Source organism: Pongo abelii, chromosome 4, assembly GCF_028885655.2.
Source record: "Pongo abelii isolate AG06213 chromosome 4, NHGRI_mPonAbe1-v2.0_pri, whole genome shotgun sequence".
Lineage (NCBI taxonomy): Eukaryota > Metazoa > Chordata > Mammalia > Primates > Hominidae > Pongo > Pongo abelii.
This window is the reverse complement of record NC_071989.2, coordinates 80,436,382-80,462,779: the sequence shown is the minus strand read 5'-3', so window position 1 is coordinate 80,462,779 and position 26,398 is coordinate 80,436,382. Positions and strand designations below refer to the sequence as shown.

At 39.2% G+C, this 26,398-nt stretch overlaps 1 protein-coding gene and 1 pseudogene across 3 annotated transcripts in view; both read right to left on the bottom strand.

The window, feature by feature from the left end:
• FCHO2 (FCH and mu domain containing endocytic adaptor 2) overlaps positions 1-26,398 on the bottom strand; it is a 129,355-nt gene that overhangs the window by 91,354 nt on the left and 11,603 nt on the right. For all 3 annotated transcript variants that reach the window (XM_054555094.1, XM_054555095.1, NM_001132756.1), the window contains 4 exon segments: positions 24,683-24,774; positions 8,687-8,761; positions 7,561-7,702; positions 7,316-7,468 (listed from right to left, as the gene is read on the bottom strand). In XM_054555094.1, the coding sequence (XP_054411069.1) occupies positions 7,316-7,468; positions 7,561-7,702; positions 8,687-8,761; positions 24,683-24,774 (462 nt within the window).
• On the bottom strand, positions 715-1,625 carry LOC103890653 (CTD nuclear envelope phosphatase 1-like; annotated as a pseudogene).

The window sequence follows — 26,398 nt, the reverse complement described above, 5'->3', positions numbered from 1 at the left end:
GCCCAGGCTGGAGAGCAGTGGCTCGATCTCCGCTCACTGCAAGCTCCGCCTCCCAGGTTCACACCATTCTCCTGCCTCAGCCTCCAGAGTAGCTGGGACTACAGGCGCCCGCCACCACGCCTGGCTAATTTGTTGTATTTTTAGTAGAGACGGGGTTTCACTGTGTTAGCCAGGATGGTCTCGATCTCCTGACCTTGTGATCCACCCGCCTTGGCCTCCCAAAGTGCTGGGATTACAGGTGTGAGCCACCGCACCTGGCCACATTTTTTAAAGTAATTATTTTATTTTGAATATGGTCAGCTCCTGTCCCATTCCCCTTACTTTCTCAACACATGTAATTTCCATCATGTGTTTATTGTTTACTGTCCCAATACATGTCCCTAATACTTTACTTGTATATAAATAGCTTTTTTTTTTCAGTTTTGTACAAGAGTTTAGAAAAAAAAAATCAAATCACAACAAAGCTGACTTGGGTTCTCTTTGAGCCTCCTTGATCACCGTATATCTGTGGCTCTGGCCAGTCCTGCCTCTCCACCACAAACACTGTTTTAGTTTTCCTAGGCCTCTGCCTGTCTCCCAGCCTGAACTCCATTCACACATGGACTGTGAACACGAAGTTAGAGTGAGGCTGCTTCAGGGCCCCAGGCCCATGCGTCCATCCAGACTCCAAGTGGAGTGTAGGGCTTCCAGGGCAGAGAGGGGTTGGAGGAGCAGACCCTGCCCAGGCAGGACATCAAACGGCATCCCAAGGGCTCGCCCTCCCTTTCCCCCCAACCCCAACTCAGGTGAAGAGGGAGCAGCTGTCACCAGGGCCTATACTGGTGAAGGTTGCGGCTCAGCACGGAACAAACATCAGCAGTGAACCTGAGGGCATCCAGCATCGGGAGCAGGTTGAGAAGGGTTGTGTCACTGGGGTCACTGAACCAGGAATTGATGGTGATGGCCTTGTCTGGATGGCTCCTGTAAACCCTTGGGGAGTTATCCAGGATCACAACGCTGGAGAGGTCACTGTGGATCACAGGGAGGTCCTTGATGTAGCTGCCCAACTCCAAAGTGCAGTGCTGTGCGTAGTATCTCCTCTTAAGAACGCTTCTGCTATTGTCCAGTTTATCTGCCACAGCAGAGCCATAGATCTCCATGCTTGCTATAAACACCACCAGCTCCCACCACTGGCTCACCACTTGCAAGAAGAAATCCACATGGGACCTCTAATGTACAAAGAAACGGACAGGATGTTTGTCTATTACCACCTTGAGGATGAAGTCAGGAGGCGTTCCAGGCCAGACTGTGAGCCTCAGGACCCCATCATGGTGGGAGTGAGTAAGTGTGTCATCCGGATCCAGCACCAGGATCCTCCTCTTCACCTAGCTGATTCCAGGACAAGAAGATAAGGGGAGAATATCATATCGAACAGTTTGGTGCTGAATTACCGTACAGATTTGCCACCGCAAAAGGGTGGAGAAGCTCCAGAGCTTGGCGGCGAAGGCCGCGAACGTGCGCAGCCCCAGCAGACACCGCGTCCGCATCATCCTGATGACCCCGGCACTGCCGGCCCCGCCAGCCCCCCGTTGCCGGGAGGGAGAACGGCAGCCCTGAGTGGCAGGAGAGGCTGCAGAGAGGGGTATGGAGCAAGCGGCTCAGAAAGTCACCCCTGGCGAGGTTTTGGAAAGCCCAGGGGAACGGGGAGCTGGCGGACAGGCGGCGGCAGCCTGCGGGGGCCCACATGGGCTGGGAGTGGCGCCAATGGCTTCGGGGAAGTTGCGGGCCGAGACACGTCGGGCTAGGATTGGGTCCTCCGAGACCAGGAGGGAAGGGGAAGGATAATTGGGGGAGGGGACAGTGGGGGAGGGAGCAAGGATGAAGGGGGGAGGGGGGAAAGCAGAGAGTCAATAGCTTCTCTTTTTACAGAGAATTAAAGGTTATATAAAAGGCATCAAATTCTACACATCCTTTTGAAACTTTTTCTTGCTCAATATTATGCTTTTTACATTTACTCACGTTAATACATGTCATTCTTTTTTAACGTGAATCCATCACCTAGCTTCAAGACTCAATCTATTCTTTCCCCTTTTCTTTGCAAGAGTAGTATTTATTTAAACTACTGTATGGTATCCCATTATATGAAATACGTAACAGGATTTTTTTTTTTTGAGATGGAGTTTCGCTCTTGTTGCCCAGGCTGGAGCGCAGTGGTCCGATCTTGGCTCACTGCAACCTCCGCCTCCGGGGTTCAAGCGATTCTCCTGCCTTAGCCTCCCGAGTAGCTGGGATTACAAGCGCCCGCCACCACGCCTGGCTAATTTTTGTCTTTTTAGCAGAGAAGGGGTTTCGCCATGTTGGCCAGGCTAGTCTTAAATTCCTGACCTCAGGTGATCCACCCACCTTGGCCTCCCAAAGTGCTGGGATTACAAGTGTGAGCCACCATGCCTGGCCAACAGGATTTTCTTTTTCAATTTGACAACTGATCTATGATTAGAGGAGCTGCTATGGTTTGAATGCTTCTGAAAATTAATCCCCAATGTGGCAGTATTGAGAGGTGGGGCCTTTAATAGATGATCCGGTCATGAAGGCTCTGCCCTCATAAATAGATTAATCTATTAATGTATTAATTGGTTCATGAATCAATGGATTATCATGGAAATAGGACTGACAGCTTTATAAGGAGCAAGGAGAGACCTAAACACACTCAGCCCCCACATATGAGGTCCTGCACCTTCTGAGAATTCGGCAGACTCCCCACAAGCAAGAAGGCTCTCACTAGATGTGGCCCCTCAACCTTGGACGTCCTTCTCATCCTCCATAACTGTAAAAAATAAATTCCTTTCTTTATAAATTACCCAGTTTCAAGCCAGGCATGGTGGCCACCCAGCACTTTGGGAGGCCAAGGCGGGAGATCACTTGAGGTCAGGAGTTCAAGACGAGCCTGGCCAACATGGTGAAACCCCATCTCTACTAAAAACACAAAAATTAGCCAGGTGAGGTGGCACACGACTGTAATCCCAGCTACTCAGGAGGCTGAGTCACCAGAATTGCTTGAACTCGGGAGGCGGAGATTGCAGTGAGCTGAGATGCCGCTACTGCACCCTAGCCTGGGTGACAGAGTGAGACTCTGTCTCAAAAAAAAAAAAATTACCCAGTTTCAGGTATTCTGTCATAAGCAACAGAAAACAAACCACACCAGGAGTCTAATACATTTATATGTATTATGATTATTTCTTTCAAATTATTTTCAGTTTTCTGTTTACTGACAAAGCATTTCCTTTTTTTAACTTTTATTTTAGGTTCAGGGGAACATGTGAAGGTTTCTTATATAGGTAAACTGTGTGTCACAGAGGTGTGGTGCACAGCTTATGCGTCACCCAGGTAATAAGCACAGTAACTGATAAGTATTTTTTCTGATCCTCTCCTTCTTCCCTTCTTCCCACCCTCTCCCCTCCAGTAGGCCCCAGTGTCTGTTGTTCCTCTCTTTCTATGTGTTCTCATTGTTTAGTTCCCACTTATAAGTGAGAACATGCAATATTTGGTTTTCTGTTCCTGCATTAGTTTGCTAAGAATAATGGGCTCCAGCTCCATCCATGTTCTCACAAAAGATACAATCTCATTCTTTTTTATGGCTGCATAGTATTCCACAGTGAATATGTACCACATTTTCTTTATCAAATGTCACTGAAGGGCATTTAGATATTGTGAATAGTGCTGCAATTAATATTCACAAGCATGTGTCTTTATGGTACAACGATTTATACTCCTTTGGGGATATATCCAGTAATGGGACTGCTGGGGTGAATGGTAGTTCTGTTTTTAGCTCTTTGAAGAATTGCCACACACTGATTTCCACAATGGCTGAATTAATTTACACTCCCACCAACAGTGTATAAGCATTCCCTTTTCTCCACAACCTTGCCAGCATCTGTTATTTGACTTTTTAATAATAGTCATTCTGACTAGTGTGAGATGGTATCTGATTGTGGTTTTGATTTGCATTTCTCTGATCATCAGTGATGTTGAGCTTTTTTTCATATGCTTGTTGGCTGCATGTATGTCTTCTTTTGAGAAGTGTCTGTTCATGTCCTTTGCCCACTTTTTAATAGGGTTGTTTTTCTCTTATACATTTGTTTAAGTTCCTTATAGATGCTGGATATTAGACCTTTGTCAGATGCATAGTTTGCAAACATTTTCTCCCATTCTACAGGTTGTCTATTTACTCTTTTGATAGTTTCTTTTGCTGTGCAGAAACCATTACGTTTAATTAGATCCTATTTGTCAATTTTTGGTTTTGTTGCAATTGCTTTTGGTGTCTTTGTCATGAAATCTTTGCCCGTTCCTATGTCCAGAATGGTATTGCCTCGGTTGTCTTCCAGAGTTTTTATAGTTTTGGGTTTTACATTTAAGTCTTTAATCCATCTGGAGATGATTTTTGTATATGGTGTAAAAAAGGGGTCCAGTTTCAATTTTCTGCATATGGCTAGCCAGTTATCCCAGAACCATTTATTGAATAGGGAATCCTTTCCCCATTGCTTTTGTCAGTTGACAGACCATTTCTTTAAAGTGCTCCATTATTATCTTCAGATTTTCTTCCAAGCACTTGATCTTACCAAAAGGTATCACTAAAAGATTTTCAGAAAATAATCAAAGCCATTACTTCCTCAAATGGTCCTTAAATGGTCTGTTAACTGAAATATCAAAGCATTGTAGCTGTCCAATCATGCAATGAAGTTTGCACAGGCAATTCAACTACACCATAAAAGCTATCTTACCAACCATGACTATACAATACCATCAATTGAAAATGCATTCTGATTTCATATGAAGAAAAAAAAATATCCATTTTCTTTTTCTCTGGGGTCTAGGTCTGAATTTATTTAACCTGCTTAATACCTATAATGTACTTTCAATATGAGGGCTCTTGAATTTCTTCTATTCTGAAACATTTTGAGCTGTTAACTCCTCAAATATTACTTGTCCTTCCATCTCCTCCATTTTTTTCCTTCTGAAATTAGTATTAGATGAATGTTGGTAACATTTGCTTCTCCTACTATGTTCTGGGTAAGGTCCCTCCATACTATCTTCAAAACTCATTCTTTGACTATATCAAGTCTAAAGTTTCTTTTCTCTATTGCTTTTTAAAAAGTTCCATAACCATATTTTTCATTTCCAAGTTTTCTAATTAGCTGTTTTTTTCTATCTAGTAGATCTTGTTTCATTACGTTTAATTTCTTAATCTTCTTTAATGTAAGTTTATGTTTATTTATTTGAACATCCTCAAGACACATCGTTTTTGTTCATTTTTTATAAATTTAAATTTCATCTGGAGTAAATTCTTATTCCAATTATTGAATTTATTGGTTGTTCTAGTATTAGATTTCTTAGGTGTGCTCTACAATTTTGGTTGTTTGCTCATTCAGAATAGGAGTTTTGTTTTTTTTTTATTTTGCCCTCTCTTCTTCTCTCTCTCCCTTCATCAGTACTGCTAAACATTCATAGAATAAAACATAAATGGTACCTCCTAGAATTGTGTTATGCTTTATGCTCACCCATCCCCAAGCAGTTTTCAGGTTATCTCCTGCCACCCCTCCAAGGCCCCAATTTCATTTCAGTCTTATGAAAGTAATTTTTAATTACTTCCCTGCAAGAATATTGTAGATATGGCCAAAATAGTCATGAAATGTAAGAGCAAAATTCCACTGCCTACTTTAGGACTTTTGAGTTCAACAGCTTGCATAATCAATCTCTACGTGCCATTTTGGATTTCTGTTCTATTCTGGTCCACAGAGATAAAATATTATTCTTTTTGGACCCTGTTATTTTGTTTTCCCTTTTTATATTTTATTCGTAATTGCTATGTCTGAAGCAGAGGGTGTTTTCAAACCATGAATTTACTGTGTCTCATTTTTGCCCCTCCCAATTTTTATTATACAAATCCAATTTTTGTTTATTATACAAACACAATATATTGCTCCAAATTCATTTTTTTCATCTGTGACACAGTCCCCAGAAGGTCCTGAGATTATGTGCCTTATTGCTCCAAATTCTAAATCACCTATTTTCATTTTTCCACATTCTCTTCTAGTTTTTTGCCCATGTATAGTCATATATCATATTTCATTGGTTAGTTGTTTAAAATATTATGGACCTCAGGTATATAGAAATGGATTAATTATCACAAGTCTTGTAACAGCCCCTCTTATTTAATTATATGATATTAATTTCTGAGTTGATTTGGTTATTCAGACTTGTAACAGAAGACTTTCTATCACCATCTATTGTTAAAAATTAACTCATCAAACTTCAATGTAAAACTAGTATTCCGTTTAATATGCTTCATCAAAAATAAAGTATCTGTGCATTTAAACATGTAAAAGTATATAAATACACAGCCCTTTTATAGTCATAATCATACTACTGGTACAATTTGGTTTTCTTTTTTACTGGATATTTCAAACATTTTACAAAGCTTTCAAAATTATCGCTCCACATGGCTCATTCTTAAGTGAGATATACCACATCAACTAAGTAAATGGTTAAACTGTTTTGAAAGGAGAAAAAAAAAGCTACTTTCCATTAAAACATAAATGGAAGAAAAGGTTGTGGTTTACCACAATGCTACATAAATGTGCTCAAAGTCAGCAATAAATCACCACAACACACATTTAAAGCTTATGTGCAAGTACCTATATCTTTCTAAATATACCAAAATCTTGTTTCAAGACAATTTTACCTCATGGTTAAATTTTACACAAAGTAATTACCTCAATTATGTTACTACAAAAATATCCTGAAAATGTGTCACTGACATTTAAAAAATCATTGTTTTTGGTTGGGTGTGGTGGCTCATGCCTGTAATCCCAGCACTTGGGGAGGCCAAGGCGGGCGGATCACCTGAGGTCAGGAATTCGAGACCAATCTGACCAACATGGCAAAACCCCATCTCTACTAACAATACAAAATTAGCCGGATGTGGTGTCATGCGCCTGTAATCCCAGCTACTTGGGAGGCTGAGGCAGGAGAATCGCTTCAACCCAGGAGGCAGAGGCTGCAGTGAGCCAAGATCACGCTACTGCACTCCAGCCTGGGCAACAAGAGTAAAACTCCGTCTCAAATCAATCATTGTTTTTTAGTGCTTGCCAACCTATTTACCACAGATAACATACTTTACAAATCTCCTGTGTTTTACTTGGGTAAATCACTAGGACTGTAAGGCACAGTGTCTTCATCTTTAAAACGAGATAATTTTGAGTTTGATCTAAATATTAAATGCTATTTTGTATGTCAAGGTGCTTTGAAACCACAGATATGTAATTTTTATTATGATTACCTTTTCTATTTCTCTTTGTGTAGCTCCTTCCTTTTTCAAACGCTCCTGTTCTACACACTTGGCATTGTAATTTTCCTTGGATTTCTGGAGGGCCTGAGTTGTGCTCTGAATGGTTTGGACAGCTTCCAGAGTTCCTGCAACTTCTTCTTTAGTCTGTTTAGTATGAAACAATTCATCAAAATGACTGAACTATAAAGTATTCAATATCTGACCAATCAATTCTTTAATAAGAAAAAAACTGATACCTTTTTATGAGATTTTACTTGTTCTTCTCCATACTTCTGAACTTCCTTTATTAATTCTTGTAATTTTCTAACAAGATCCAAGTGACAATTCGCTAATTTCTCTGTAGATGTTTTGAATACATCCCATACTGGTGCAAATGTTCTAAGAAAATAAAAAATACGGGAATAACTTATTAAAAGTAAAAAAGAAAATTAAGGTTCTAACAAGGAACCAATGGAAACAATAGTGGTATATACGGCAACTTTATTTAGGCAAAAGATGAAATTAAAATAATGAATAAAATGATTGACAGACTGACCTTGAATTTTTTTTTTATCATTGGTTATTTAAAATATTTTTGGACCTCAGGAATATAGAAATGGGTTAATTACATTATCACAAGTCTTAACCCTCTTAATTATATTAATTTCTGAGTTGATTTAGTTATTTATAATGTATCAGAAGCCTTTCTATCACTGTCTATTGTTAAAAATTAACTGTTATCAAACTTCAATTTACAACAAGTATTCCATTTGAAATGCTTCATCAAAAATAAAGTTTCTGTGAATTTAAACACGCAAAAGTCCAATTTTTAGATAATTATTCTTTCCATAATTGTTATGGCAATGAGCACAACTCATTTTAAATGTATTCTTTTCATTATTTTCATTTTTCAAGGAACACATTTTTAATACAAATTTTTAAAAGGAAGATTTAATGACAGTCTATAAAATCACAGGAGACATTTTTAATGCATCTTAATCATTTCAATAAAGTTTATCTTAAGTGAGTTTTTAAAGATCACTGTTAAACTACAACAGAATTTAAATAGGAACTTACAGACAACTAGAATAAATACATTGCATGTGCATAAGATAACATTTATAATCTCAAACACTATTGAATGACTAAGTAGTTTTTAAAAAGGGAAAAAATAAATTTCATTTACTTTTGACTGCATTGACTGATTCAGCAAGTTCAATTATATTTTCTATCAAGTGAAGAATATATTAATATTTACAGATAACTTTTAAAATAAGCATATATTTTACTATGTTTTTGAACTGTTAAGTCCTCAAAAGGAACCTAGAATCCTTAAGAACTTTGCCTAAATGAACATTGAAAAAGAGGAAGAAATTAACTCACCCAAGTTGTGAATAATTGCTTGCAGATTTTGCTAGTTTTGTCATTGACCTGGAGTATGCCTCCTCTATGGTAGCTCTGTTAAATCAAATATCCACATCATAATACCTCTTATTTAGTGACCAAAAACAGCAAAGTTATCAAAATACAATTAAAAATGCAAAACAAAAAGATACCTCAAAAATTACATGTTAAAAATAAGTACATATACATAGTCATGAATTTCTGGCCTATCTTTAACTGTCCTTTCTGGTATAGAACTAAAATAATTTATATCACACACACAAATTTTTTCTGAGACACAGTCTTGCTTTGTCACCCAGGCTGGAGTACAGTGGTATGATCATAGCTCACTGCTGCCTTGACCTCCTAGGCTTAAGCAATCCTCCCACATCAGCCTACTGAGTAGCTCGCACTACAAGCATGCCCCACAACACCCAGCTAATTTTTGCATTTTTTTGTAGAGATGGGGCCTTGCTATGTTGCCCAGGCTGATCTGGAATTCCAGGGATCAAGCAATCCTCCCACCTCGGCCTCCCAAAGTGCTGAGATCATAGGCATGAGCCACCACGCTCAGCCATAGAAAAAATTTTAATGGAATCACAACTCCTTTTATCTTTAGTACCAATGCTTATCTGAACAGGAAATACATGAGTGCTACTTCTTGTATTCTCTCTTTCTCTGTAAGCTGATTCACTGTGATAAGTGTGTCATTTGTATTTAATAGTTCTTTGTTGTACTTAGTTTTATTATTCTTCAACACTGTGATGCACATTTAATAGTACAAGAGATTAATGACAGTCATTTGCACAAAACTAAATATGAATCATCAAGTCTGAAATCCTGAACTTCATTCATGGCTTAATTTATTTTGTGATTAGATCTAAAATATTAGCAAATATTTAACACTAGAAAACTGTGTTTTATATAACTACTGTTTAGTATATGAGATTTTATTCCATAAAAAACATCCACAGCCATTAAATATAGAATTCTAAAAGACACAAATTATCCTATAGACATGTAACCTATAAATACAGAATATACATTTTGTATGGCCTTCTTTTTTTGAGACGGAGTATGGCTCTGTCACCCAGGCTGGAGTACAGTGGTGCGATCTTGGCTCACTGCAACCTCCGCCTCCCGGATTCAAGCGATTCTCCTGCCTCAGCCTCCCGAGTAGCTGGGACTACAGGCACCCACCACCACGCCCAGCTAATTTTTGTATTTTTAGTAGAGACAGGATTTCACCATATTGGTCAGGCTGGTCTCAAACTCCTGACCTTGTGATCCACCCCACTCGGCCTCCCAAAGTGCTGGGATTACAGGCATGAGCCACATCGCCCGGCATGTATGGCCTTCTTAACACTACAAAACTTACAGTTTTACGTTTCGCCTGGCTCTTCTCAATGTGTGCTACCCTTAATAGGGGAACATTCTACAACCACCATCATCCCTCCATTTACTTTGATTGGTCCAACTAACTTTCTGCTTCTAATGTCTAAATCCAGATCTTCACACTGCTCTTGCACTGACCCATCTGTTCAATATCTAACTGCCCCAAACATAATTAAGATATGTGAACCATCTCAAACTCAGAATATCTAATCTCCAAACTCTTCCCCAACCAAATTTGCACAAAAACCAGCTCTCTAACAAAAAGGAAATATTAACAGTAACTGCCTCTCGCTGATAATACTGTGACTCTTTCCTGCTCCTTTAAGCTCTTCTGTCATTTAAAAATACTATTACTACAAGAGTAATACTTTGTTCATCCAAAAAAGTTAATATTAGTATATCAATGGGTGAGTTTAACAGCAAGGTAAAGAAGTTCAATTTCCAGTACAGATTAAACATCCCTAATCAGCCAGGTACGGTGGCTCACGCCTGTAATCCCAGCACTTTGGGAGGCCAAGGCTGGCAGATCACCTGAGGTCAGGAGTTCAAGACCAGCCTGGCTAACATGGTGAAACCCTGTCTCTACTAAAAATACAAAAATTAGCTGGGCATGGTGGTGGGTGCCTGTAATCCCAGCTACTCGGGAGGCTGAGGCAGGAGAATTGCTTGAATCCGGGAGGCGGAGGCTGCAGTGAGCCAAGATCATGCCACCGCACTCCAGCCTGGGCAACAAGAGCGAAACTCTGTCTCAAATAAATAAATAAACAAACAAGCATCACTAATCAAAATATCAGAAATGCTCCAAAATCTATATATTTTTTGAGGACCAACATGATGCCAAAAGCAGAAAATTCCACACCTGACCTCATGACAGGTCATGGTCAAAATTCAGTCAAAACTTTGTTTCATGTAGAAAAATAGTTAAAATAGGCCGGGCGCGGTGGCTCACGCCTGTAATCCCAGCACCTTGGGAGGCCGAGGCAGGTGGATCACGAGGTCAGGAGATTGAGACCTTCCTGGCTAACACGGTGGAACCCCGTCTCTACTAAAAATACAAAAAAATTAGCTGGGCTTGGTGACACACGCCTGTAATCCCAGCTACTTGGGAGGCTGAGGAAGGAGAATGGCATGAACCCGGGAGGCAGAGGTTGCAGTGAGCCGACATCGTGCCACTGCACTCCAGCTGGGCGACAGAGCGAGACTCCGTCTCAAAAAAAAAAAAAAGAAAAAAAGAAAGAAAGAAAAAGAAAAATAGTTAAAATATTGCATATAAAATTACCTTCAGGCTATGAGTATATGGTGTGTATAAAACATAAACAAATTTCAAGTTTAGACTTGGGTCTCACCCTCAAGATTTCTTGTTATGTATATGCAAATACTCCAAAATCTGAAAAAATTCTAATTCTAAAAGACTTCTGGTCCCAAGCATTTCAGATAAGGGATACTTACCCTGTAATAGTGAATAACATTATTGACACAAAAACTTTTCTCACTGAGGAAAATTTAGAAAACATGGTAAGTTGAGGGTGGGGGAAAGGTAACTGAAAAGCATTAGAAAACTTAAGGGGCAGTTAAGAATCAAGATCCAAGAGAAGGGCATCCAGACAAGTCAGTCAGGTATGTGAGGCAGCTTCTTCCTTGGGGGTATCCAGAAGAGGTCGCTGATCAGTTGAGAAGTGAAACAGAGCTTTTCTCAGCCTCACTGGGTAAGGGAGCCAAAAGTAAATGAGTTCAGGTCCACTAAAGGTAGAAAGCATAGAAAAATCCCATGCCCTTCAAGTAGAGACTCCAAAAGAATTTCAGTAGAGAACTGGTCATTTTAAGAAGTGGAGGAAAGCACACCAAATTTGCAAAAAAGAAAAAAAAATGCAAATTACAGATCTAGAAAATACAACAACCAAAATTAATATCTCCTTGGATGGGGTTTAGCAGCTGATTAGATATACTATATTGAGATTTATACCATAAAAAGGAGATGGAAAAAAATGGAAAATTAAAAAAATAGAGATCTAGTTAATTAAAAGATAGGTAAGAATAATTTATCCAACATTAAAGTTCAGAAAGACAAAAAAGAATGAAAAACAGAGAAGAGATGTAAAAGACAAAGCAAGAAAAGTCGGATAAATGAGTAAAGAGAAAGAATGAGTTAGAGAAAATATTTGAAGAAATAATAATGGGGAATTTTCCAAAACTGATAAGAGATATTAACCACAGATCCAAGCAGCCCAACAAACTTTAAGAGGATAAATTGTTTAAAAACAATTACATCTGGTTCTAGTCACATTATAGTAAAAACCGCTGAAAATTAAAAAGAGAAAGAACAAAATAAAGAAATCTTAAAAGCAACCAAACTCTTCCCACCACCAAATGTTACCTTCAAAGAACCAATAACTAGACTGATAGCTAACATCTCAACTATAGATAATGGAACGATCTTCAAAAAAAAATTAATTAAAAAAATCTACCAACTGGAATTCCACACCCAGCAAAAATATAAATGAAAGCAAATCCTTAATAAAATAACAGATCTAGGTGATTATCACCAATGGCCACTAACATCACGAAACAGTTCTATTTGGATAATATATGCCTCTGGTGGAAGTACACACCACCACCTAAGAAGTATTCTTTCCAAAATACTGAACAGAGGCGGGCGCGGTGGCTCATGTCTGTAATCCCAGCACTTTGGGAGGCCAAGGTGGGTGGATTACCTGAGGTCAGGAGTCCGAGATCAGCCTGGCCAACATGGTGAAACCCTGCCTCTATTAAAAATACAAAAATGAGATGGGCGTGGTGGCATGCACCTGCAATCCCAGCTACTCGGGGAGGCAGAGGAAGGAGAATCGCTTGAACCTGGGAGGTGGAGGTTGCAGTGAGTCAAGATCATGCCACTGTACTCCAGCCTGGGTGACAGAGTGAGACAGTCCAAAAAAAAAAAAAGTACTGAAGAGAATTTGATCATGTTGCTAGATTTAAATGATAATTTTTAGGAAATTCAGGGATAAAGGAAGACATTTAATAAACTACACATATGCAATTAGCATATTCCAGGATATGGGGCCCTATTAGAACAAATACTCTGGTTTCTTCAACAACAAAAGGTAAGGCGGTGGGTGCCTATAGATTAAGAGACTCGAAAGGCATATCAACCAAGTGTAACATATAGAAATCAGGACAGGTGCAATAGCTCATGCCTGTAATCCCGACTCTTTGGGAGGCTGAGGCAGAAGGATTGCTTGAGCTCAGGTGTTTGAGACCAGCCTGGGCAACCTGGTGAATGCTCATCTCTACAAAAAAAAAATACAAAAATTAGCTGGGCATGGTGGTGCATCCCTATAGCCCCAGCTACTTGGGAGGCTGGGGTGGGAGGATCATTTGAGACCAGGAGGTCAAGGCTGCAGCCTGGATGACAGTGAGACCCTGTCTCAAAAATAATAATAATAATAATAATAAATTTTTGCAATAAACCTTAAAGTGTGGATAAAATTAAGACATTCATAGAAAAATATAACTTTTCAAACTCACAGAACTAAAAAATCTGAATGGTCCTATAATGATTAAAGAAATTAAATATGTAACATAAAACCTTCCTACAAAGACAGTTTCAAGCCCAGATGGCTTTACCAGAAAATTCTATTACGCACATAAGGAAAAAACAATAATCTTTCAAAAATTTTTCCAGAAAATACAGTAATAGGATATACTCCCCAATTCATTTTATGAAGCCAACAAACTTTGATACCAAAACCTAACAAGTACACTTAGAGAAAGAAAATGTTCAGGCCAATCTCACTCACAAGTATAGATGTAAAAATTGCACATAAAATAGCAGCAAATTGATCCACTAACACATAAAATGATCAACTACATTCCCACCAAATTGTGCTTAGACCAAGAATGGGAAGTTGATTTAACACACAAATTTCAATAATTCACATAAATGACAGGTTGTGAGGAGAGAAAAAGAAAAACATATCATCCCATTACTCACCAGAGAAATGCAAATTAAGGTCACAATGAGATAGATACTACTATTATCAAAAAAGCTAAAATTAAAAGATTGACAATACCAAGAGTTGATGAGAACATAAAGCAACTGGAACTCTCAAACAAGGATGGAAGGTGGTGTAAACTGATACAACCACCTTGGAAAATTCTTTGGTATCAGTCACTCGAGTTGAACATACGTATACCTTATGTATACGTATACCTTCCACTCCAGAGTATATACCCAATATAAATGTATATATACGCATACCAGGACAATTGTGCAAAACTATTCAAGGCAACATTACTTGGTAATAGTAAAAAAACCAAAAACAGCAAAAGATCTAGAAGAGCCAACAAAATACTGAAGGGGCAGAACAAAGTTGGAAGACTGATACTACCCAACTTCAAGACTTATTATGAAGCTACAATAAATCAGGTGGGGCACAGTGGCTCATGCTTGTAAAATTCCGGCACTTTGGGATGCAGAGGTGGGCAGATCATTTGAGCACAGGAGTTTGAGACCAGCCTACGCAACATGGTGAAAACTTGTCTGAATTAAAAAAAAAAAAAAAAAAGTATTGTCACTTTGAAAGACACTGGGCATGGTGCCACATGTGTATAGTCCCAACTATTCAGTAGGCTGAGGCAGAAGAATTGATCTAGCCCAAGAGGTGGAGGCTGCACTGCACTCCAGCCTGGGAGACAGAATGAGACCCTGTCTCAAAAAAATAAATAAATAAAAATAAAAAAATAAAGCTAGGGGAGGGATAGATTTAGGAGAAATACCTAATGTAGATATGTAGATGACAGGTTGATGGGTGCAACAAACCACCACAGCACATGTATACCTATGGAACAAACCTGCACATTCTGCACATGTATCCCGGAACTTAAAAGTATTAAAAAAAGGCCGGGCGTGGTAGCTCACGCCTGTAATCCCAACACTTTGGGAGGCCAAGGCAGGTGGATCACGAGGTCAAGAGATCGAGACCATCCTGGCTAACACAATGAAACCCCGTCTCTACTAAAAATACAAAAATTAGCCAGGTGTGGTGGTGGGTGCCTGTAGTCCCAGCTACTTGGGAGGCTGAGGCAGGAGAATGGCACGAACCCGGGAAGCGGAGCTTGTGATGAGCAGATATCGCGCCACTGCACTCCAGCCTAGGTGACAGAGCGAGACTCTGTCTCAAAAAAAAAAGGAGCAAATGCAATACAATGGAACAAAGATAGTATTTTCAATAAACGGTACTGGAACAACTGGACACCTATACGCAAAAAAAAAAAAAAAATGAATCCAGACACAGACCTTACACTCTTCACAAAAATTAACTCAAAATGTATTACAGACCTAAATGTAAAACATAAAACTACAAAACCCCTAGAAGATAACATAGGAGAAAACCTAGACAACATTGGGTATGGTGACGACTTTTTAGAACAGTATCTAAATGCATTCCAATATCTAAAGGCACTCCAATACACCAGACCTTGGCTATGGTGATAACTTTTTAGACACAATATCTAAAGGCATTCCAATACCTAAAGGTATTCCAAACGCAAAATCCATAAAATAAATAATGGATATGTTGGACTTTGTTAAAATTAAATACTTCTGTTCTTTGGAAGACAGTATCAAAAGAATGAAAAAACAAACCACAGACTGTGAGAAAATATTTGCAAATGACACACCTGATAAAAGACCATTATCCAAAATATATAAAGAACTCTTAAAACCTAATAAGGGGGCAGCTGGCAAGATGGCTGAATAGGAACAGCTCCAGTCTGCAGCTCCCAGCAAGATCAATGCAGAAGGCAGGTGATTTCAGCATTTCCAACTGAGGTACCCAGCTCATCTCACTGGGGCTGGTGAGACAGTGGGTGGAGCCCATGGAGAGCGAGCAGAAGCAGGATGGGGCATCACCTCATCCAGGAAGCACAAGGGGTCAGGGAACTCTCTCCCCTAGCCAAGGGAAGTCGTGAGGGACTGTGCTGTGAGGAATGGTGCATGCCAGCCCAGATACTATGCTTTTCCCACAGTCTTCGCAACCCGCAGACCAGGGGATTCCCTCGGGTGCCTACACCACCAGGGCCCTGTGTTTCAAGCACAAAGGACCACAACTCCTCACCAGCAAGAGAACAAAACCGGATGGAGAATGAGTTTGACAAACTGACAGAAGTAGGCTTCAGAAGGTGGATAATAACAAACTCCCCTAAGCTAAAGGAGCATGTTCTAACCCAATGCAAGGAAGCTAAGTACCTTGAAAAAAGGTTAGACGAATTGCTAACTAGAATAACCAGTTTAGAGAAGAACATAGATGACCTGATGGAGATGAAAAACACAGCACGAGAACTTTGTGAAGCATACACAAGTATCAATAGCCAAATCGATCAAGTGGATGAAAGTATATCATAGACTGAAGATTAACTTAATGAAATAAAGCATGAAGACAAGAATTAGAGAAAAAAGAATAAAAAAGAATGAACAAAGCCTCCAAGAAATATGGGACTATGTGAAAACACGAAATCTACATTTGATTGGTGTACCTGAAAATGATGGGGAGAATGGAACCAAGTTGGAAAACACTCTTCAGGATATCATCCAGGAGAACTTCCCCAACCTAGCAAGACAGGCCAACATTCAAATTCAGGAAATACAGAGAACACCACAAAGATACTCCTCGAGAAGAGCAACCCCAAGACACATAATTGTCAGATTCACCAAGGTTGAAATGAAGGAAAAAATGTTAAGGGCAGCCAGAGAGAAAGGTCGGGTTACCCACAAAGGGAAGCCCATCAGACTAACACCGGATCTCTCTGCAGAAATCCTACAAGCCAGAAGAGAGTGGGGGCCAATTTTCAACATTCTTAAAAAGAAGACTTTTCAACCCAGAATTTCATGTCCAGCCAAACTAAGCTTCATAAACAAAGGAGAAATAAAATCCTTTACAGACAAGCAAATGCTGAGAGATTTCATCACCACAAGGCCAGCCTTACAAGAGCTCCTGAAGGAAACACTAAACATGGAAAGAAACAACTGACACCAGCAACTGCAAAAACATACCAAATTGTAAAGACCATCGACATTATGAAGAAACTATACCAACTAACGGGCAAAATAACCAGTTAGCAAATGACAGGAGCAAATTCACACATAACAATATTAACCTTAAATGTAAACAGGCTAAATGCCCCAATTAAAAGACAAAGATTCGCAAATTGGATGAAGAGTCAAGACTCACTGGTGTGCTGTATTCAGCAGACCCATCTCACGTGCAAAGACACACATAGGCACAAAATAAAGGGATGGAGGAATATTTACCAAGCAAATGGAAAGAAAAAAAAAAGCAGGGGTTGCAATCCCAGTCTTTGATAAAACAGACTTTAAATCAAGAAAGATCAAAAGAGAAAAAGGCCATTACAGTAAAGGTATCAATGCATCAAGATGAGCTAACTATCCTAAATATATATGCACCTAATACAGGAGCACCCAGATTCATAAAGCAAGTTCTTTGAGACCTACAAAGAGAATTAGACTCTCACACAACAATAGTGGGAGACTTTAACACCCCACTGTCAATATTAGACAGGTCAACGAGAGAGAAAATTAACAAAAATATTCAGGAATTGAACTCAGCTCTGGACCAAGTAGACCTAACAGACATCTACAGAACCCTCCCCCCCAAAATCAACAGAATATACATTCTTCTCAGCACCACATCACACTTATTCTAAAACTGACCACATAATTGGAAGTAAAACACTCCTCAGCAAATGCAAAAGAACGGAAATCATAACAAACAGTCTCTCAGACCACAGTGCAATCAAATTGAACTCAGGATTAAGAAACTCACTCAAAACTGCACAACTACATGGAAACTGAACAACCTGCTCCTGAATGACTACTGGGTAAATAACGAAATTAAGGCAGAAATAAGTAAGTTCTTTGAAACCAATGAGAACAAAGACACAACATACCAGAATCTCTGGGACACAGCTGAAACAGTGTTTAGAGGGAAATTTATAGCACTAAATGCCCACAAGAGAAAGCAGGAAAGATCTAAAATTGACACCCTAACATCACAATTAAAAGAACTAGAGAAGCAAGAGCAAACAAATTCAAAAGCTAGCAGAAGACAAGAAATAACTAAGAGCAGAACTGAAGGAGATAGAGACACGAAAAACCCTTCAAAAAAATCAATGAATCCAGGAGCTGGTTTTTTGAAAAGATCAACAAAATAGACTGCTAGCCAGAATATCAAACAAGAAAAGAGAGAAGAATCAAATAGACACAATAAAAAATGATAAAGGGGATATCACCACTGACTCAACAGAATTACAAACTACCATCAGAGAATACTAGAAACACCTTTATGCAAATAAACTAGAAAATCTATTAGAAATGGATAAATTCCTGGACACATCCACCCTCCCAAGTCTAAACCAGGAAGAAGTAGAATCCCTGGACAGATCAATAACAAGCTCTGAAATTGAGGCAGTAATTAATAGCCTACCAACCAAAAACAGCTCAGGACCAGATGGATTCACAGCCAAATTCTACCAGAGGTACAAAGAGGAGCTGGTACCATTCATTCTAAAACTATTCCAAACAATAGAAAAAGGACTCCTCCTTAACTCATTTTATGAGGCCAGCATCATCCTAATACCAAAGCCTGGCAGAGACACACACACAAAAAAGAGAATTTCAGGCCAATATCCCTGATGAACATCAATGCAAAAATCCTCAATAAAATACTGGCAAACCAAATCCAGCAACACATCAAAAAGCTTATCCACCACGATCAACTCAGCTTCATCCCTGGGATGCAAGGCTGGTCCAACATACACAAATCAATAAATGTAATCCATCACATAAACAGAATCAATGACAAAAACCATATGATTATCTCAATACATGCAGAAAAGGCCTTCAACAAAATTCAGCACCACTTCATGCAAAAAACGCTCAATAAACCAGGTATTGGTGGAACGTATCTCAAAACAATAAGAGATATTTATGACAAACCCATAGCCAATATCATACTGAATGGGCAAAAACTGGAAGCATTCCCTTTGAAATCCATCACAAAACAAGGATGCCCTCTCTCACCACTCTTATTCAACATAGTATTGGAAGTTCTGGCCAGGGCAATCAGGAAAGAGAAAAAAATAAAGGGTATTCAAATAGGAAAAGGGGATGTCAAATTGTCTCTGTTTGCAGATGACATGATTGTATATTTAGAAAACCCCATCGTCTCAGCCCAAAATCTCCTAAAGCTGGTAAGCAACTTCAGTAAATTCTCAGGATACAAAATCAATGTGCAAAAATCACAAGCATTCCTATACACCAATAAGAGACAAACAGAGAGCTAAATCATGAGTGAATTCCCATTCACAATTGCCACAAAGAGAATAAAATACCTAGGAATACAACTTACAAGAGATGGGAAGAACCTCTTCAAGGAGAACTACAAACCACTGCTAAAGGAAATAACAGAGGACACAAACAAATGGAAAAACATTCCATGCTCATGGATAGGAAGAATCATATCGTGAAAATGGCCATACTGCCCAAAGTAATTTATAGATTCAATGTTACCCTCATCAAGCAATCACTGACTTTCTTCACAGAATTAGAAAAAAACTACTTTGAATTTCATATGGAACCAAAAAAGAGCCCGTATAGCCAAGACAATCCTAGGCAAAAAGAACAAAGCTGGAGACATCACTTCAAACTATACTACAATGCTTCAGTAACCAAAACAGCATGGTACTGGTACCAAAATAGATATATAGACCAATGGAACAGAAGAGAGGCCTCAGAAATAACACCACAAATCTACAACCATCTGATCTTTGACAAACCTGACAAAAACAACCAATGAGAAAGATTCCCTATTTAATAAATGGTGTTGGGAAAACTGGCTAGCCACATGCAGAAAACTGAAACTGGACCCCTTCCTTATACCTTATACAAAAAATTAACTCAAGATGGGCTAAACACTTAAACGTAAGACCTAAAACCATAAAAACCCTAGAAGAAAACCTAAGCAATTCCATTCAGGACATGGGCATAGGCAAAGACTTCATGACTAAAACACCACAAGCAATGGCAACAAAAGCCAGAATTAACAAATGGGATCTAATTAAACTAAGGAGCTTCTGCACAGCAAAAGAAACTATCATCAGAGTGAACAGGCAACCTACAGAATGGGAGAAAATTTTTACAATCTATCCATCTGACAGAGGGCTAATATCCAGAATCTACAAAGAACTTAAATTAACAAGAAAAAAACAACCCCATCAAAAAGTGGGCAAAGTATATGAACAGACACTTCTCAAAAGAAGACATTTATGCAGCCAAGAAACATATGAAAAAAAGCTCATCATCACTGGTCATTAGAGCAATGCAAACAAATCAAAACCACAATGAGATACCATCTCATGACAGTTAGAATGTCCATCATTAAAAAGTCAGGAAACAACAGATGCTGGAGAGAATGTGGAGAAATAGGAATGCTTTTACACTGTTGGTGGGAGTGTAAATTAGTTCAACCATTGTGGAAGACAGTGTGGCAATTCCTCAAGGATCTAGAACCAGAAATATCATTTGACCCAGCAATCCCATTACTGGCTATATACCCAAAGGATTATAAATCATTCTACTATAAAGACACATGCACACATGTTTATTGCAGCACTGTTCACAATAGCAAAGACTTGGAACCAACCCAAATGCACATCAATGATAGACCGGATAAAGAAAATGTGGCACATATACACCATGGAATACTATGCAGCCATAAAAAAGCATGAGTTCATGTCCTTTGCAGGGACATGGTTGAAGCTGGAAGTATCATTCTCAGCAATCTAACACAAGAACAGAAAACCAAACACCACATGTTCTCACTCATTAGTGGGAGTTGAACAATGAGAACACACGGACACACGGAGGGGAACATCACACACCAGGGCCTGTTCGGGGGTTGGGGGCTGGGGGGCTGGGGGAGGGATAGCATTAGGAGAAACACCTAATGTGGATGACAGGTTGATGGGTGCAGCAAACCACCATGGCACAACGTATACCTACGTAACAACCCTGCACATTCACACATATATCCCAGGGCTTAAAGTATAATAAAAAAATTAAAAAAAAAAATAGTGAGAACACAAACAACCATATTAAAAACAAAAATGGGCCAAAGACCTTAACAGATACCTCACTAAAGAAGATACACAGCTGGCAAATAAGCACATGAAAAGACGGAGGACAGGTGTGCTGGTTCCCTCCTGTAATCGTAGTGCTTTGGGAGACTGTGGTGGGAGGACTGCTTGAGACCAGGAGTTCAAGCCCAGCCTGGGCAACATGCTGAGACCCCATCTTGACAACAACAAAAAAGCCAGGTGCAGTGGCTCACACCTATAATCTCAGCACTTTGCAAGGCTGGGCAAGGAGGATCACTTGAGGTCAGGAGTTCGAGACTAGCCTGGGAAACATAGCAAGACCTTGCCTCTACAAAAAAAAATTAAAAGCAAAGATGCTCCACATCATATGTCATCAGCAAAATGCTAATTAAAACAATGATAACATACCACTATACACTTACTGGAACAGCCAAAATCTAGAATACTGACCACACCAAATGCTGGCAAGGATGTGGGGCAATATGAACTCTAATTCATTGCTAGTTAAAATGCAAAATGGTATTGTCACTTTGGAAGATGAGTTTCTTACAAAATTAAACATATTCTTTCCATATAATCAAGTAACTGCGTTCCTTGGTATTTAAAATTTAATTTAATTAATTAAATTAAAACTTATGTTCACATGAAAACCTGCACACAGATGTTTACTGCAGCTTTACTCATAATTGCCAAAACTTGGAAGCAACCAAGATGTCCCTAAGTCAGTGGATAAAATGTAGTACATCCAGACAACAGAATATTATTCAGAACTAAAATGAAATGAGCCTGGCCAGGCACAGTGGCTCATGTCTGTAATCTCAACATGCTGGGAGGCCGAGATGGGCGGATCACCTGAGGTCAGGAGTTCCAGACCAGCCTGGTCGACATGGCAAAACCCCGTCTCTACAAAAAATACAAAAATTAGCCAGGCATGGTGGCGCATGCCTGTGGTCCCAGCTACTCAAGAGGCTGAGGCACAAGGATTGCTTGAACTCAGGACAGAGAGGTTGCAGTTAGCCATGATTGCACCTCTGCACTCCAGCCTGGGCTGGGTAACAGAGCGAGACTCTGTCTCAAAAAAAAAAGAAAAATACAAAAATCAGCCGGACATGGTGGCGCAGGGCTATAATCCCAGCTACTTGGGAGGCTGAGGCACAAGAATCGCTTGAACCCAGGAGGCGGAAGTTACAGTAAGCAGAATCCAAGCCACTGCACTCCAGCCTGGGCGACAGAGCTAGACTCTGTCTCAAATCAATCAATCAATCAATCAGATAATGTATACAAAGTTTACATTTTTTCCTTTCTCTTTGAGTCCTTCAAGAAATATGATTATCCTATTGTTCCAGGCTTTGTGCTAGCCGCTGGGATACAAACAAATACTGTTTCACAGAGGAACATAAAAACAAATAAAAATAAATACCAAATCTTATAAATACTACAAAGAGATAGGTGATGTAACAAAAGATTATATTAGGTGTTTTTGACCTAGTCAGAGAGATTAGGAAAGGCATCCTTAGAGCAGTGACCACACTGCTGAGCTCTAAAGAATAAGTAGGCATTAACTAGGTGAAGAGAAGAATAAGTATTTACAAAGCCTGGACTAGACAGAGGAAGCCTGTCTGTAAGATACCCAGTATCTCTGGAGTGGAAAGAATAAGGAGCAGCCTGTAATTCATGTATCTCTTTGTACTATGTATGCAGTTTTGTTATTACTCATTTTTGTTAATTGTTTCTATGTTCTCCTGTAAGACAACATTCTGTTGTATCCCATGCCTAGCATAGAGCCTAGAACAATAAGACCTGAAAGGTAGTTTTAGGGTCAGAATATGCAGGCCTATCTTAAGAGCAATGGGAAGCCCTTGAGATGGCTGAAAGAGAAGAGGTAACAAACTGATCTGTACTATACTTCAAAAAAACCACTCCAACTACAGTAGAGAGAGTAAGTTGCAGGAAAATAAGAACAAATGTAGATAGAGCAGTTAGGAGCTACCGCTGAAGTTCAGGCAAAAATAATGATAGCTGGGATCAGTATAATGAAGTTAGAGATTCATTCTACGGAAAAACCTTTATTGAGGGCCTACCAAGTGACAAGCACTATCAGAAGTGCATAAATAGAGCAAAAAGACAAAATAAGCAAAAAAAGACAAAAATCCCTGCCCTTGTTGGGTTCATATTCTAGTGGGAAGAGACAGAAAAATAAATAAATGAAATATCACTTTTATCAGACAGTTATACATACATGGAGAAAAATAAAGTAGTAAAGGGGAAGTACGACGGATTGTCTCACTACCCAAAGAATCAGAAAGGGATAGATTCTGGGCAAAAGAAGGATAACCCAGGAGTCCTGGACTTCTTAAGGTGACTAACAAAAACAGGGCTCAAAGGCGTAATATCTGCCCTGATGGTTCCAAAGTAGACAGTGATAGTAGTGAGGTGTAGGGAAGAGGGAAGGCTAAGGAACATGCCAAGAGATGCAGAGTTCTGCGGCCTTTCCTTTGCTTCTGCCAATGATGATGCAGAAGCCCGGAGGAAGGAGAGCCTTACCCAGAGCACTTGAGCTTTTGCATTCCTTGTTGATTCCAGTAGAGAGGAGGGAGTAAGAAAAGAACTGAACTTATAGAATAGTTTATTCCCTAATTCCTATCAGTCTGTAAACTCCATGAAGGAAGAAGCTGTTATCTTAACCACTATATTCCCATAATCCAGACAAGTACCTGGTACACAGCACTGATGGGATATATATTGTTGAAAGAATACACGAATAAATGGAGTATTAAATTTAAAGCCAAAGTATCCCTATATTATCAAGGCAAAGATTTTAAATGTGTTCATATAAATAATTACAAAGTTGGGGTAGCCACAAAATAGCTTTAAGTTAGTAGGATAACAGCTTTTGAGTTCTGTTTGATTTTGAATCATAATCAAATTATATTTATTCTTAATAGCTTTTAAATTCACTATATTCTAAGAGTCTTAAATACAATCACATTTTATAAATTTGCAAGATTTTAAAATACATACTTAGGACTTTTAAAAATAAAAGTTACAAAAACATAAAATTGAACTGAAGTTCAGAAAAGTTAGTCTTTTCTCATCATTTTAGCATGTTTAACAAATGTTAATGTTTTATCCTACAAACTTCTCAACTTTATTATATCACCTTGCTAGCATATCCAGTGAAAAATATGTAGATAATATTTTCAAGCAGGAATCTGCAAACCAGGGGTGTTAAACTTTGAGCCACTTTGAGCCACTATACAGCCCTCAGCTGTGTAGATGACAGATACAAATGGATATAATTACAGTATATATTTTAAAACAATGATTACTTTATTCCAAATCCAAATAAAGTTTTCTCCATTATTTATATTCTAAAATTTAAATTGCTATTAAGTTGTTAAACAAATTACTTATTTAAAAAATACATACCGTTCCCTTACAAAATCTGCTAGTTCTTTTGTTGATATCTGTCCATGTTTCATATTATGGTAGAGGACATCAAAGCCACTATTTTTTTCCCCCTAAAATTTAAAAAGATTTTTAGTTTCACAAAAAAAAACAGATAAAAATGACTTGAGAATACAAAAAGCCAACATTAACTAATATGCAATCCTGTGCTCATGTGAGGTGTTTTCATTAATTTAATTACTCTCATTTATTGTATGATTTTAAACAGTATAAAGCAATATTATATGCTTTAATAAAGTTTACAATTAACTATATATATATATACCTACATACACACATATATGCACACACTTTGTAACCACCCATAAAGGTACAATTAATAAAATTAAGTTGTGACCGGGTGCGGTGGCTCACACCTGTAATCCCAGCACTTTGGGAGGCCGAGGTGGGCGGATCACGAGGTCAGGAGATCGAGACTATCCTGGCTAACATGGTGAAACTCCGTCTCTACTTAAAATACAAAAAATTAGCCAGGCGTGGTGGCGGGCGCCTGTAGTCCCAGCTACTCAGGAGGCTGAGGCAGGAGAATGGTGTGAACCCGGGAGGCAGAGCTTGCAGTGAGCCGGGATTGTGCCACTGCACCCCAGCCTGGGTGACAGAGCGAGACTCCGTCTCAAAAAAAAAAAAAAAAAAAAAAAATTAAGTATCAGGCCAGGCGTGGTGGCTTATGCTTGTAATCCCAGCATTTTGGGAGGCGGAGACAGGCAGATCACTTGAGGTCAGGAGTTCTAGACCAGCCTGGCCAACGTGGTGAAACCCCATCTCAGCTAAAAATACAAAAATTAGCCGGGCATGGTGGCATGCACCCATAATCCCAGCTACTCGGGAGGGTGAAACAGGAGAATCACTTGAACCCGGGAGGTGGAGGCTGCAGTGAGCCGGAATCACACCACTGCACTCCAGCCTGGGAGACAGGGTGAGACTCTGGCAAAAAACAACAACAAAAAATTAAGTACGAAATTTTAAGGAATATGCAGCATAATTAAGAAAAGATAAACACGGACCTTTCAAAACATATTACCAAATCCCATTTCAATCTCTTTAACACACAGTAAGAAATTCCTGATTATTTAATTTGGAGTTTGTGCTTTAAAATAACTAAATCTTGATTTCTGAGTTAAGACAGTAAAGTACTTAAGTCATATCAGCATTGAGTATCACAAAATACTTAGATCTTTCAGTAAACTTGAGAAGTGAGAAAATAGACAAAATTTAACAAAAGAGAAGCAACAGGCTATGTGCTAGTCTTTAATTAATGGGATTTTCGTTTGTTTGTTTTTGTTTTTGAGACAGTCTCACTCTGTCATCCAGGCTGGAGTGCAGACGTGCAATTATGGCTCACTGCTACCTCCCCTTCCGGGTTCAAGCGATTCTCGTGCTTCAGCCCCCTGAGTAGCTGGGATTACAGGTGTGCACCACCACGTCTGGCTAATTTTTATATTTTTAGAAGAGACGGGGTTTTGCCATGTTGGCCAGGCAGGTCTCAAACTCCTGGCCTCAAACGATACACCTGCCTTGGCTTCCCAATGTGCTGGGATTACAGGTGTGAGCTACTATGCCCAGCCTAATTAATGAGATATTAATAGAACTAGATCACTACACAATCCTGGAAAACCTCTACTGCTGTTTAATCCTATGAATCCTAAATTAGTAAATCATAAAGATAACATTAGAAAT